Genomic DNA, 15,628 nt, shown 5'->3' with positions numbered 1-15,628 from the left:
CTCCCGCACGGGACAGCGGAGCGGCGCGAGGGGCCCTCCGGATTCGGAGGGAAAAGGGTCCCTCTGCCACACGCCCCTCCCGTAACGGCACACAGCGGACTAGAGCGGAACAGGACAGACGGAGGGACGAACACTCGATCCAGCGCCAGCGCCGCCGTCCCGCTCCGAGGTAAGGGGGAGAGGGCGGCCCCTCCATCTTGAGCCCGACACCGACTTACCCGCCCGGAGCCTCCGCGCGCTCCTATTGGCTGGGGCCGCCGCGGTGGCGTCACGTGGGCAGGGCAGGCCCCGCCTCTTCCCCCGCCTGCGCCGGGCCTGAGCCGTTGGCGGGGGAGGGTCGCGCGCGTGCTGCCGGTGCGGCGCGTGCGCACGCGCGGGGGAACGGGGGAACGGTGGGGGCTCGTGCTGCTGCGCGTGCGCCGGCGGCGGAGCGGCGGGAGGGGCGCGAGGCGGTTCCGGGAGCGCGGGAAGAGGGGCGGGAGCGCGCGGCGCACGCGCCGGCGGCGGGCGGGAGCGGGGGCGGAGGTGCCGCCGGTGCCGCCCCGCAGGAAGCGGAGCCGCCCGGGCCCCGCTCCGCGACAGGGCGAGGGAGCGAGCGAGCGGGAGAGAGGCCGGCAGCGAAGCGTCATTTTCCGCCGCTGTGTCACCCCGGGACGCCGCTCCGCGAGGACGCCGGCCGGGAGCGGGGCAGCCTCCGCCCCTCCCCGCATCCGCCCCGTGCTGCGAGGCGGGACGTGACCGCTCCCCGCTGCCCGGCGCGCAGCGGCTGCCTCCTCCCAGCGGAGCCGTGACCCCTCCTCCGGCTCCGCCGCCCGTCCTGAGGACGGAGCCCGGCACTTGTTGCTGCCGCGATGGTGACCGGCCGGGCCGAGTAGGGAGCGCCGAGCCCGGTACGGGGCATCGCGGGCTGTTGTCTCCCCGCAGCGCCCGGCGGTGACGGCGCTTCCCGGGCGACGCCAAGACTTTGGTCTCCGCGTGGGAATCGCGCCCGGCATCACCGCCCGCGCCGGGTGGTCCCGGCCGGCTCAGGGGGCACCGCCGCCCGCCCCATCCCTCGGCTGCGGCCAAAATGTCCTTCTTCAACTTTCGCAAGATCTTCAAGCTGGGCGGCGAGAAGAAGAAGAAACAATACGAGCACGTCAAGAGGGATTTGAACCCGGAGGAGTTCTGGGAAATCATAGGAGAGCTGGGCGACGGTGCTTTCGGTAAAGTGTTCAAGGTAAGGGCGGGCAGCGCGGATCGCTTGTGTTGCTCATAGCTGAGAAATGACTCGGAGCGTTGCTTCTGCCTCCAGCACTGCCTCGGGCTCCCTGTCTGCCGGTCCCTCACCTCGGCATTCCTGCTGGCAGCGCCCAGTTCGGGAGAACTTGGCTGGGGCGCTGCGGGGGGACGCGGCCGGGGGCAGAGCGGGGGATCCCGGCGCCTCTTGGCCACGGAGCCTGGTGAAACTAAAGATAGAAAAGACCTATTAGGTCATTGTCCCGCCTTCTGCTCCACCCTGCCCGCTGCTGGATTGCTCACTTCTCTGTGTTTTGGGTTTTTTTGGGACTCATGTATGGCTCCTAACCGTACAAAGACTGAATTTTCATAGATCCGAAGTTCATAGTTTTTTTTTTTCCCCTGTACGGAAGGAACCCCATTAACAGTACAACTGACTTCTGTGCCTCATGTGTAGTGTACAGAGCAAGGTTGTCGTCGCTTTAATGGGCTTTCTCCCATCTTGTTCCACGTGGAGTTCAATTAAATAGCTCTGTTCTCCTGGCTTTCCCTGTGTGGCCGAATTCATGTGCTGGATCTCCTAACTTCTCTCAGTTGTTTGCTCTTTAAATCTTTAAGTGTACTGGTAGAAGTAGGGTTTTTAAGGATGCTTATCTAGAATTTATCAAGCCAAGTAGAGTACAATAACATAGATACAACTCTGCTAGTGTTTGACAAGACTTGAGCTTTCAGGCTAGTCTTCAGCTACATTGCTTCTTCCAAAAGGGTGTTAATGCTGCATGTTTGGTTTACGGATAGCGTGGAAAGAACATGCTGATGAATAAGCATGAGAGAATTGGGAACAGACATGAATTGAAGCTAAGGAGCAGGTTCTGGAGACTGAGAAAAAGTAGCATGGCATTTACAGTGTTTCTGAGAGCTAATTCGATCAAGAAACATTTATATTTAGAGTACTGGATTTGAGAGTTTATGAAATCTGGGTACTCATGAAACTTGTTCTATTTTTGGTTGAAATTATTTTAGGTTCTGTTGTACTGTGGTGGCATCACCTGTTTGTAAATTTGAGCAGAAGTGCCACAATAAGTTCAGAGTGTTAGGTGGGGTCATTTCACCCAAGGAATTTGTGTCAATGTTCTATATTAAGAGCATCTAGTTTATTTCGATGCTGGTGTAATACATAGTCTATATGGTGGTTCTCTTGTCATTTTTGAAGATAAGAGTTTTGGGTTTGTTTGGTTTTTTTTTAATGCCCGGGAATATGTCTGAAGTTGCTCTATTATAAAGCCTGCTCACCACAAAAACATAGCATCTCTAACAGCACTTGCAGAGTATTAAAGTTTCAATTTGTGCTGCATAGTGGAGCTTTGATTCTCATTTTCTGAACATATGCCTCAGATATAATACTAAATGTGTTTTCCTCTTCCCCCACGTGCACTTCCCCATCCATCCTCAAACCCCCTCTCACTTCATCTGTAGGCATGTCTTTATTAGCAATAGTAGTTCAAAAAGGTGTCTGAGCAAGGCAGCTGGTAAAATTTTCACGTCAATGTACTCTGTACACAAACAGGAGAATGTTTTCTACTTGGATGTAATTTTTCACTTTGAGATTTATTTCTGACTGAAATGACGGAGTTCGCTGTTGAAATTAATCACAGACAGAATTACACATGTGGTTAGTCTGGTCAAGTTGTTGAAGTTTGGTTACTCTGGTCAAGTTGTTGAAGTTGGCTCTTATGAGAATTAACAGGAGGTATTCCTGGAAAAAAATTCCCATTAAAAAAAAAAAAAAAAAAGTAGGTTACTGCATGTGTTCATCAGCATTCTTTTTGTTTCCATCTAGTTTGAGAAGGAGGCTTACACACAGATACAAAGTGTACTTGTGTTCCTGCACCTGAGCATGCTTCCCAGGAAACAGTGTGGAAAGCAGGGAAGGTGTGTTATGTTGTTCTTTCATGGATATACGCCTCAAATGAGAAGCTGCAGGAATAGATATTCAATTCCTTCTCGAATTTTGAGTTCAAAACTATAAGCCAGAACAAAGCTCTCAAGAATGCTTGAAGACTTAGTCTTTAGGTAATGGAAGTGTGGGGGTTGGGGATTTTCATTTTGTGTAATGGATTTTGTTTTATTTGCCAACCTCCCCATCACCCCAGTGTCAGTTACATTTGCCAAAAGTACATTTGCCTTTGTTTAAGATCTTAGGATCTGTGTGTGACAGCATTTTGGCAGATGTATGTTAAAATGGAATTGCCATATAAATAAGTCTTTGTATACTTGGAATTTCTAAAAAGTAGGTTAGATTGGTTGCATGCTATGATTACCCATAGAGGAATAATTGGTTTAGTTGTGTAACTGATCTTCTGAACAAAGTGTCAAATATTTAAATAAAAACTCAAAAACAACTCTAAATGATTCTGACAGTACTGGGAAGCCTCGCTGATTAAATTATTTACTTAAAAATGCTGTCCAGTGGTAATTAATTTTGTGTACAGAAGTCTTAAGGGCATTGAAAACTTGTGATCTATTCCTCTTCTCTGCAATCAAGTACAAGGATCTTGCCTTTTTTTAAATACTTAAGCCAAATTTCTAGAAGAGCTTATTTCCTTTGAAGCTGTTAGTTGCAGCATTCTAGGGCTTTTTCAGTTCTGACAATTCATACATTTGTATTCCCGGACTTCAGAGTGATGTTTAGAAATACTCTGTTTCAACTGCGGTTGCAAGTCTCTTGTGATCAAGAGGGGCTCTATAATTGCAGATTACTGATGGCAAAGGTTTATAGCCGTGTAGGACTTTTTATTCTGGCTCTTTTCAAGCTCTTCAAAGAGGCCACTTTAAGGCTGTTTTCTTTTTGCTTTTGGCTAATGAATAATGGTGTGGTTTCCTGGCCTTTTACAATTTATAGATCCTTGGAGTACTTCAGTGTCAGGTGATGGCCCTTGAAAAGAATTTCGAGTTTCCTGATGATAGAATTTTTTCCAGTCTCTTTTATGTGCTTTTCATGGATTATTTAGAACTACTGAATGGACTTCTAGAGTTCTGACAGACACTGGAGATGCATAATATTAGCAGTGGAGGCTGATTTCAACTTCGAAATTTGGCACTGAGATGCAGAAAACTCCTAAAACAAAAGAGGGACAGTTTGAAACGTCTCTTGATTTGATCAGGTTAAGTGCCCTGAAAAAACATGGGCTTTTATTGTAATTATAATCAATCTGATTTAGAAAGTAGCTATATTATTGTATCATGTTGCTATATTGTGTGTTCTAGTACCCTATTGTGCCAAATCACAATTCTGTGCACACTGTAAACATTGCTTTAAGGTAGAGTAGTGTGTTAATGACTTTCATCAGCTTTAAACTACTTTCTGAATTCCCAGAAGTAAATGTTCAGATGATGGGAAAACAGACCTTTCAAGTGCCTGATGTGATCTGTGGCTCTTTCTTGCTACCAATAAACATCATTAATGAAAGTGCACATATCTTCCTCAGTTAACCTCAAATAAAGTTTTGGGCCTGTATTTCAGTAAAATTTGCCAGCCAGAACATTGTACACCCATATAGAGGACTTAAATTGCAGAATAGAGAGAGAATACTACTCCACCAAACTCATGTACATTTGGCCATGATTATAGTTATTATGGGTACCATCTGCACAAATGTACTAATTTTAAGTCTTCTGTGGGAACAGATTCTATAGAAGTAAAACATATGTGACACTATACAGTATAAGACAGAGTATCTCTATATGGTATGTCGATATAGAGATAGTATATAGTGTATATATATTTTAATTATTATTAGGGAATCCTTTGGACTTGTCTAGCTTTCAATTTCATTCACACTTCTTTGTTTGAACTGGAGTGTTCTGTCCCTTTATAGCATCTCATTCATTGCACTAAATCTAAGATGTTGCAAGCACTGTGTATACAAAATTGTCATAAGAGTTCAGAAAAGGAAATGAAAACTTCATATGAATTTACTAGCACAAGTCTTCCAGCTCTGAGCAATTAACTGATGCTTGGTTAAAAGAAAAAAAATCCGTTTTATCTTTAGGTTCGGAGAAGAAATTTTGTGCAAGCTGATAACCATAATCATGGTGAACAGCGTTACCCACTTGCATTATGTTCTGAAAATTATAGCTACATTCAGCGTTCATATTTACTTCCATTGGCAATGGTGGCCAGTACCAGCTCATCTCTGGCTGCTCGTAGTGGACTTTTGACAGCAGTGTTTCTTCAAGTCCAGGCATCCATTTGCTTCATTTAACTTAAGCTTTTGTTATCTGTATTTGAAACCCTCTTATCTCTAATGTACCTGTATGACTTACAGGACAGCTTGGTTTTGCCTTTAGGTCTTCTACATCAGGTAGAAACAAATAGAATTTTTAAGTAGTGATTTAATAAGACTGGACCAATTATATAATTTAATGATTATGTGTTCTTAATTCCTTTTAATGTTTAAATATGAACTGACTGCTGGTAGTTGCTTAGAAGTACTTTTCTGTATACCACTAACATAATAATTTATTTTCTAATCCTAGAAAATGCATTAATTAATCTGATTTATGAACAAGTTAAGGACAGAGCAAGGGGAATTTGTACTCTCTAATTTCATTGGTCTTACGGCACATCGTTCTAAATTCCTGCAGTTGGTTATTTCAACTTGAAGTTATCCAGATGATAGTGATGTATCATGCTGCTTCATAGGGTGGATATCTTTTACATCTGTAATGTAGCAATCCCAGGAACAGATTTGGACCACTTACTTAATATCTAAGCTTGAAGCACAGATAGGCTTTGTTTTTTCTACTCCTTATCTTTTTACTTATGTGGTGTCATTTGTTCCACTAATTCTTTAGAAGAACCTGATAGAGCTGTTGAAACTTTGCAGACATTCTGTTATGAATGATCTAGTTCCCTGTGGAAGGACGTTGCTTGAGTTTGTCTGAAGTCCTGCATGTTTGGTACTAGTTGGAATATAAATCAATGCTTGAAAGTTTCCTGTCAAACACAACATTTCACAAATGTTTCAGGTGTGACTTCCATAAGCCCAGACCTGGAAAGAAATAGCAGGTGAAAATATTCTAAATTGAAGTTCAATACAGAAGTATGAATCAGTGGTGCAGAACTGTGGGCTATTTTGATTGAAATTGTTTGCTATACCAAATATGTTTTCTTCTAATATATTTTCATTCATAATTGACTGTGTAAGTTGACCTCTCATTAAACTGGAGCAGTAAAATGGTGCAGTTGCCCTCAGGAGATTTGAATTAATAATATTCTCTTTAGTGCTATGTTGCTTTGTTTAGCCATTGAGGCATTAGTAGATAGTGGAGATATGAGAGTTGATTTACTCTCAAGAGAGTCATGTATAAGGTGCCAATATGACATTTTAAATAGTCTAAGTAGAATAGAACTAAAACTTTACTTAAAGCTTACTATGAACAGTGATCTCTGTAAAAGTAGCCTGAGTATGGTAGGGCTGCTGTGAATGATGAAAAAAGGTGGATGACAGTTCATAGAAGGCAAACGATTGTAATCTTGCTGATCAGCTTGGTGACTTGCCCTACAGTGTTATCTTTATTTTCACACTATTGCAGTTTTGGCCTGATTAGAAGATTCCAGATAAGGAAAAGGCAGTACCACTGTTTTAAACTCTGGGAAATCTGTCAAGGGGAAAGCTTTACAGAGCTCTTTACACCTATTGTCACTCCAGCTAAGTTTTCTGAGGAAATGGTAGTACCAGAAAGTCATCTGTAAATTGTAGGCTGAGATAACTTTCTTGACTGAAATGGCTACTTGTTACTTACTTTTCCTTTTTGTCTGTCGCAAGGAAATATTGGGAAGGAGCATAGCACGTGTCTCTCACTTTTTGGACATATTTGCATCACTTGGCTTGAAATCAGCATCACAATACTTAACTTATGAGTAATGTATTGTCTGTTGCATTTGGAACTAAAACTGCAGCCAAGTTTGTGGAGGATAATTATAGAATGCTTATGATCAGTTCTTGGTAAGGCAGTCATCTTTTCCAAGGTGTGAGCATAGTAAAGTAAACTGTTTAAAACTCTAAGTAAATAGGAAATAATTATTTAATTTTATTCGTGTTTATTAAGTTCCTTTTTGGTTTTCTTCATGTGATCTGATATGTTTCTTAGCTAACTGTTTGTGTAACTGTTTGGACTGTGTTTTCTTGTCTGGAAAGTAAAACTTCAGATTTCAGGCATAAACTAAATCTGACTGTGTCAAGTAAAATAGATTGCAGAATGAAGCTTCTTTAGGCTATTCTGGCTTGGTGAAATAATTCTTTTAAGTCACATGCAGTCCAATTACTTAAATAATTCTGTTAAGAGTTTTGGGGGGATTTTGTTGGTTTTTGGGGTTTGTTAATGATTTTGTAGACAATATGGTTAAACCTTTAATCCTTGGCAGGGTCCTACAGAAATACAATCCTCCAAGTAGAAATGTGTGCCAGTGTTGCAGAGCAATGGTTGAAAAGTTTCTTTTGGTAATGACTCAAATTCCAGTTTTGACCACCCTGTAAACAGTATATTAGAAATAAATTGTTTGACTTGTATTTGCAAATATTCCAATCTCCAGTTTGGTGTTTGGTTTTGGTGGGTTTTTTTGGTCATTGTTTAAATTGAATGCATTTATGAATTGCATGTTTCATGGGCCATGACCCACATTTTGAGAATCTCCTAAGATAGTAAACATCATTTTCCTTCAATGACAGTTGCGTCTGTGTTCAAGAGGAGTCTGTAATTAAACTCACTGATTTGAGATTTTAAATACATTCCTTGAGACCCTGGTTCCTGGTGTGTCATTTATAAATACTTTTTCAGTCTTTGCTTCTTTGTGCTTCCCCAATAACCTTTAATTATATTCAGATTATACACGGAGTTGACAAATCTGTAGTGTCTCACCTCTTTTGCCTATTGTCTTATTTTACAGTAGCTGCCAAATTACTCAACTGCAATGCTTGTGCTATCCTTTCTTTTGATACTGTTTGGATTGTTCGTTTTCTATGTTTAGTGATGGAAAAGCCATGAAATTTGCAGTTAGAAAACAAAGCAGACTGAATTAACAGCATAGAAAGCAGATTGATTTAATAGCAGAGTAAAAAATATGTGATGTTTTATAATTTTTCTCCAAAACCATATAAAATACCCCCTCTAGTTCATATTTAATGACTTTATAACATGATTACCATATGGAATGCTTGAAAGAAATTTTAAGTCTGAGCTGTATCTGAAATATGTCACATGGAAACACAGTTTCTCTACTTAGAAATGGGAAAGAATCTTTTTTTAGAGAGAAGACATGTGGAATATGTTTGAAGGATGTCAGGCAATAAAAATTGTCCAAGTAATATTCAATAAAAGCTAGTAGGCTACCTCAAACCACTTTGTAATGGTATTCATGCTTCAATAGAAAATGAAGGCTTTACTGGAAATGTTAATTTTCCACTGGCATTTCAGAGCTTCTGTTGAATATACTCTACATTCATGCCACAAACCAACTGAAGTATATGCAGTAGAAGATTTACCTAAAGCAAAAAAAAATTAATAAAACAGTAATGTAAGTTTCTTTTAATATTTAATTCACCTGCTTAAACTACCATACTTGGTTTCAGGAGGATATGGTGTTTCTCGAAGGAATTCTCAATGTATGTAAAAGCAAGTTACAATATTAAAGTTAGAGATTTACCTTTTTTTTTTTTTTTAACTATTTTGGTTTAAGACTGGATTTTTCAGTATTTTATTATATGGGCTTGCATGTGTCTATATAGAGAGGTTCATGTAAGGCAGCTAAGCATGAATGGTGATTTGGAAGCTAAGAGTGAGACACAAAGTATTTCCTCTCTACCTTGCATGTTTATAATTTTTAGCCATTTTCTAGTTAGGTGATTGCCTATAACCTAGAGCAAGAAATTGCTCAAACCTAGACTCATGCTTGAGTCAAGTTCTACACAAAATGTAGCTTTAAGAATATTCTGACTACCTGAGGCATGATATTCTATGATATGATTTTCAAATTTTACTTAAAATTTTCTGTGGGGGAAGAACATGAAGAAGTGAAAAAGTAAGACCATACTGCAACAGTCAAATCAATTTATCGATTAGTGTTTAAAATTTGCTAAATCTCTTGCTGCTACAGAGGACTCTTACCTTCAAGTGTCCGTCCTGAAAATCTGTTTGTTGTTTCAGAAAATTTGAAAATAAAGGATGCCATAAAATTTATTATTTTCAGAATTTTTCTGATGTTGCAATAATGCAGTTATTCAAAATAAGTGAGGGAACAGAAAGTGAAGTTTTTTGGGGGGGAACCATTACCCCACAACTGAAGTTGTGCCTGGATCACAACTGGTTTACTTGGTATAGAAGCAATGGTGAATCTCCATCCTAAGGCAGAACTGGGTTTTAATCCATCTAATTGAGTGATGAGTTGGGAGAATACTGACCCTTTGCTTTCCTCATATCCCTTTGAATGGCATTTTAGGTCTGAGACTTCCTTGTTTAAGGAGGTATTTAAGGAACTGGGTATTGTCTGTAGAAATGTTTAGTCATAGCTGTGATTCAGAAAGTCTTCTAAGGAAAGTTACTGTAACTTTGTCAATGATAGTGTAATAACTTGGCCAGACTTCCTACACATGATTTTATTCTTTCATCTCGTATTCTTTCATCATTCTCCTGAAACAGATTTATACTGTAAAAACAAAAGTTTTCTCTAATATATCTAAATTGTGCATTGTAGAAAAAAACTTGTATTTCTAAATAGTATTTTGTCAGGAAAAGATTTTGATTACCTTTGTAATTAAAAGGCAGTAATACCTTAATGGAGAAATGTTGGGTGCCTCAGCAAAAATTAAAATGTTGCAGCTAACCCTCATCTCCTTCACAACCATTGTCTCAATCAGGATTTATTCAATTCATGTGCTGCCTTTTTTTATTTTATAAAGTTCAGTCATGTTCCTGCCCCACCTTCAGTGTTTCCTGTTTGAATTGAAGAAGCCCAGCCTTTTTAGTCTGCTTATTATAAGACAACTGCTTGACCCTTTGTAATTTTGATTGTCCTTCTCATTCTCTTACTTGCTTAACTTCTGTGGATGCCACAAGTCTTTCAGTTCACCATTCAGGCAAACAGTTCTGATGTTTATTGCTGGATAGTCAAGGGTCAGAAGCTCAGGTCTGTGCAGCTACAGCACACCATGAGCTGTGATCATCCTGGGGAAATACAGTCAGAATAGTTTGGACAGGAATTATCCCCAAAACAAACTCAAATCATCCCAGTAATGTGGAGAAATGGATACTCTCAGAGTCTAGCCAAGCTTTTTTACTCTTTCATTCTTTCCAACTAGTTTTTGCTATTAGTGGAGATGTACCAACCAAGTTTAAAAGTAACCTGTCTGCCATTTTTCATCTCTCTGGAAGGAAAGTGTGAAAGCTTAAAAATCACAATTTAAATAATACTGACAAGTGTTTCTTATTGACAGGGATAGCTGGGGTACCTGACAATGCCTGCTTTGCTCTTGGCTGTAGCAGGAACTTCAAACTGTCTCTTGGCAGCAAATACAGGTGTTCTGGCCAGCTTAAGAACCCAGTAAGCTGGTTGTTGATTTTGCATGTTGCATTTGAATAAAAACAAACAAAAAACCCACATACTGGCCTTAGCACTTACAAGTGAAATATAAAAGGAGCTCATGTACAGACTTGTTTCCTCTACTATTTGTGGTGTTTGTTTCAGTATTTATTGATGCTATTGTAAATTTGTGGCCTTTAGTGGCCCGACATCACTTTTAGCCAGTGCAATATAAAGAAGATTATTCTGAATCCCTGAAAAGCACTGAAACAGTGTGGACCTGTGATATTTACTAAGTGAAACAGTCAACAACACATTGCTGTCCAAAGTCTTGCATTTTGTAAGGACGGGAGCGACACTGAAATGATGAGTGTCAGGGTCTTACCATGGCTCTTTTCCACGGCAGTTTCCGACTGCAGGTCAATGCAGGCAGGGTTCTGGCAGTGTACTGTCCTTCCCACATCCTTCCTTGTGACAGACCTGGTGCCTGCCAGCCCCGTGTTGATCTGGTTCAGGGAACTAAGCCACGCAAAAGCTGATTGTCTGTGTAATCTTCTTGGCTGCCCCGACCAGCTCACGAGAGGGCCAGACAAGTGACGCTGCTCGTGTAAGGGGACATTGACAGGCCAGTGTCAGTGTTGGCTCCAATAGCTGTGAAAGGGTGGCATATTAATATTCTGGAGTTGTTAAGGTATGTCAAATGAATGCTTTTTGTCAGGACAGAAGAAAAAAATAGACTTTTTCCTGTTGTGGGAGCCTTTTGCTGGTAGCAACTACTAATAGAAAGGTGCTTGTGGGGAATGCTGGTGGTGTTTTTATCAGCCAGTGGTTCTGCCCTTAGCACCACTGATACCCATGCTAGGTGCATTTTGTTATGTAGGCATGTCTTTAACTGCAAATTAACTATAAACCCATGATTCCAGTTTTAGTACAAGTGATGATTCTTTTTTCTACTTTAGGTTTGAAAATTTTATTAGACTTCTTATTTGGCAGCTCATATGAGGACAGTACAGGAACTGACTTGAATTTCAGAGTGAGCAGGGTGTTTTGAAGCAAGAAGTGGCTTTGATAATTTTTCAAAGGGAATGGATTTCTTCATTCCCTCTCACTGTACAAATATACAACAAAAGATAGTCCTCTGCTTCAAAAAGCTTTCAGCCTAATAATAAGTAAAAAAATAAATATGAGAGAGAGAGGGAGTAAAAGAATAAAGAGATGAGGTGGTTTTCCCTTAACAAGACCTCCTCCTAAGAGCCATGCAACATCACTTCTTGGACACATGGACAAAATAAAGGTTCCATAATTCCATGAGAAGCAACATTGCCACACTGTTATGAGGCAAGAACAGTACTTCCTCCTGAACATCTTGTGTGCTTAACTGTTTAATGTTAGTGTGACTCTCTTTCTCAGTGTCAGAGAAAGAACAATGTTCCAACGTTACATGAAAGCTACATATTACGTGCATTGAGCTTTTCAAAGACTTAAAGGATTTTGTCTTGATTGGTTTATCTGGATTTTTTAAAAATAATTTTATCAAGTAATGCAATTATTCTCGTGGCCATTTGTGTTTATCAGTAGCATTCTAGGTAAATTCTGAACAAATCACACTAGAGTGTCAAACAGCAAGTGCATAAAACATGAGGATTTGAAAAATAGCATCAGCAGCATGCTTCTAAATTAAAATTTCCTTTGAAATCTGCTGATAAGTAATAGGATTTTTATTCATATAGTTTCTCAGAGTAGTCAATTTTCATAATTAGTTGTTTAAATTCAACAGTTAAAAAATCCCAACAAACCAAACAGTTAATCTTAAAGAGAGCATCAGAAAGCAGCATATTCCACTACTGTGTTGAATATGAATGAAGTTCATTTACAGAACCCAGGATGCTATTTTTGTGGTACTTGAATAGCCAGTTGTCAAGGAACACCAAATGTTTACTGAGAAGGCTCCTTCTCATCTCTTGAGGTATTGTAATTGCAGCACAAAGGAAGCCAGCTCATCTAAACTGTGAGGCACCTTTGGAAATTTCTTTTGGTGCTTGTGAGATGCTGTGTACTTTAGGGTCAGGATTTACAGCATAAGGGAAACTACTGGCAAGTCATAGACCATACAAGCATTAAATAGCATATACCAGCAGAGTGAATTTTATAATTAATAAATTTTAATACCGTAGGACTGACTTGAAAATAACTTGTTTATGTTACAGAGTGCTGAATGATGCTGGCTTAACTGATTTTTTGGGGTTTTTTTATTGATTTCTTTGTTGATTTCTTTGTTGTTGTTGCTATCTTTGCAGTTGTTTGTTAGATTGCCTTAGAGATGTGTATGTAAAGAACCAATTACTCCCTTCTAGAATTCTAAATTTTATTAAAACATAAATAGAAAATGAATTAGTTTCTGTAATGAGTTTACTTAATGGTGAGGGATAATGATGTACAGCTTTTTTAGTTAAAACTTTCTAAAGCTACTCTACTTCTTTCTTTTACTCCTTCCAAAATAGAGGAAGTTTCATTTTAACAGACTAGAGTATGCATGAAGCAACAGAATATGTGCTTTGATAGTTTTGCAAGAGCTGTTGCCAGTTTCAGTGTGGTATTAATGTATTGTCTCATTTCCTTTCCCACTGCTACAACTGTATCTCTTTGTAAAACATGGAATTTTAAACTGCATAAAAATATGGTTTATATTTTTCCCTCAAAACATGAAATATTCTGCATTGTTCATTTTAGGAGGGCAAAGAATGAAAAGGGGTGATGATGCTTCATTCATCTTGTTTAATTTAATCTTCCCCCTCTGGCTGTTTAGCTGTGCTGATTGTGAAATTTGAATATGGCTCACATTGCAGTATCAAATTATACAGAACCTCTTCTCAAATTGGCTATATATTTGAGCTAGTAAGATGTTTACACTTTTAATGACAGTTAAGTTACATCTGTTATAGGTCATCATCTTCTGCAATAAATACATAACATGAATTGTCTCAGTGCAGGTCTTTTAATGCCTTCTGCTAGATGAAATGTAGAGTTTTTAATAATATTCTTTACTTTTTTGACAGCTAGTTTTTTAACTTAATGACTGCCACATTGCATTTCTATGACTATGTAGTTTCCCTAGTAACATGTCAGAAGGCTTTTGTTGAAGGGTTCTTAAAGCCCCAAGAAGTTGTCATCTTTCTTTATTATTTTGTTGACTTGTTGATATCCAGCTAGGAAGGACAGAATTTTCCATGCTGGATTCAGATGCACTGCTTTTTTCTTGTTTTGTCGTAGTGAATGGCTGTGCTGGATCAGCAAACAGCTGTAGCCATCTTGCATCTGATCTGGCTAAAAAGCTCTGGGCACAGCAGATCCCAGTTTTGTTTTGTAACTTAACTCTGAGGAATTGTGGCTTGACTGAGCCACTCTATTGAAAAAAGTAAAAAAAAAAAAAAAAAAAAAAAAAAGGCAAAAAAGAAAGAAAGGAGTATATTAGATGTATGCTTGTATATCTGTGGATGTACACTAGTCTGCAGAGTGCGAGTAAACAAAGTGACTTGGTGCTACATGAAGCCAGAAGACTCAGTGGTGTCTCTGTCTGTAGAATTGAGCTTTTACAGCTCCAAAAGTCTCCTTGGGAAAAGGCGTTAGCAGGAGTAACGCTGGCTCTGAGCTCCAGTGAACTAAAGCTCATTACAGATGTTAAGTGATTAACAAGCAAGATTATAACAAAAACTTTCCAGGCAAAGGACTTGGAGGTTTTTTAAGTCCTATGTTCAGACAAATCATAAAATTATCAAAAGCAAATCATAAAATTCTCAAGCTGGCAGTGAGATAATTTTCTGATAAAACAACATTCTGTACACAGCTTCAACTCTGACTTGCTGTTTGTCTTAATTCTAGTGAGCAGTTTAAGTTAGTAATTATGGTTTGATTAAAAATTATTTCTTGATAACATTGTTTCTTGGAAGCACTCCTAATTATGTCATTTGGAATAAAGGTGTGTTTATCATTGGAATAGACTGAATTTTAAGTTGTAGTCACTAAAGTAAATAGGTAAGCATTAAGGATTATGTTATTTTTTTTCCTAATGACACAAAACCGAATAAATAACTGTAGGATGTTTGTAATCCAAGATGAACATCCACTGTGTTACTGTCTTCCTGGGAGGTTTTAAGTTAGTTTGGGTCTGACATTTCTGCTGGATAAAACTGAGAACCTCTGCCAGCAACTGTTAGTGTCCTCTGCAGGGGAAAGATACTAGCAAAGCAGCTTAGCACTGTGGGGATAAATCTCAATTTGTCACACCTCCCCCTTCTCAAGTTTAGAAGTTGATTGTAATGCGGTATTGTGTGTTTCAATGCTGCTTTAGCAAGTAGGGTGTACAATTATTGTAACTGAATTTAGGGGAGAAATATCACTCCTTTGCACATACACCTCTGATACCACCTAATGCTTCATTACAGATGTTTTCCCAATATTGTCAGCTGGTTTTCCTTGTTGCTTTTATGAAAGCCATCATAGAGCAAGAGATGGGAAAATAAGATGTGTAATTTTAGAACAGCACAGCTGTTTTCTTCTTGCCAGTATTTAGCTATTTTTTCTTATTATTTACTCTGTGTTTTAAATACATTTGCTTAAATAAGAATTATGCTGAAATCTGATATCTTCTCTGTTAAGTTTACTCTAAAGGATTATTTCAGTTATTTTGCATATATTGGCCAGTTCAGCTCATGTACTTTTTAAAGATGAATATAAGTATTCCTTCTAATTTCAGTGGCACAAATCATGTGCAGTCAGGATGGGAACTCTGCTTAGCTAGTACACAAAATATCACAGAATTAATGAGAATAC

The 15,628-nt window shown here is 39.5% G+C and overlaps 2 protein-coding genes across 5 annotated transcripts in view; one reads left to right on the top strand and one right to left on the bottom strand.

Moving 5' to 3' along the window:
* Window positions 1–316, bottom strand: part of STN1 (STN1 subunit of CST complex) — a 40,218-nt gene extending 39,902 nt beyond the window's left edge. Inside the window, exon 1 of the mRNA XM_066323659.1 lies at window positions 219–316. The gene's annotated coding sequence lies outside the window, so the exon portion shown is untranslated. The remainder of the gene's footprint in view (window positions 1–218) is intronic.
* A 651-nt stretch (window positions 317–967) lies between these two features.
* Window positions 968–15,628, top strand: part of SLK (STE20 like kinase) — a 49,149-nt gene continuing 34,488 nt past the window's right edge. Inside the window, exon 1 of one of the 4 annotated variants that reach the window (XM_066323625.1) lies at window positions 968–1,219. In XM_066323625.1, the coding sequence (XP_066179722.1) occupies window positions 1,070–1,219 (150 nt within the window). In that variant the 5' untranslated portion in view covers window positions 968–1,069. The remainder of the gene's footprint in view (window positions 1,220–15,628) is intronic. The other 3 variants (XM_066323626.1, XM_066323627.1, XM_066323628.1) reach the window with 3 other exon arrangements.

The sequence above is a fragment of the Sylvia atricapilla genome, chromosome 8, assembly GCF_009819655.1.
Source record: "Sylvia atricapilla isolate bSylAtr1 chromosome 8, bSylAtr1.pri, whole genome shotgun sequence".
In the NCBI taxonomy this organism is placed as follows: Eukaryota; Metazoa; Chordata; class Aves; order Passeriformes; family Sylviidae; genus Sylvia; species Sylvia atricapilla.
The sequence above is the reverse complement of the archived record's forward strand: the minus strand, read 5'-3'. Positions and strand labels throughout refer to the sequence as shown.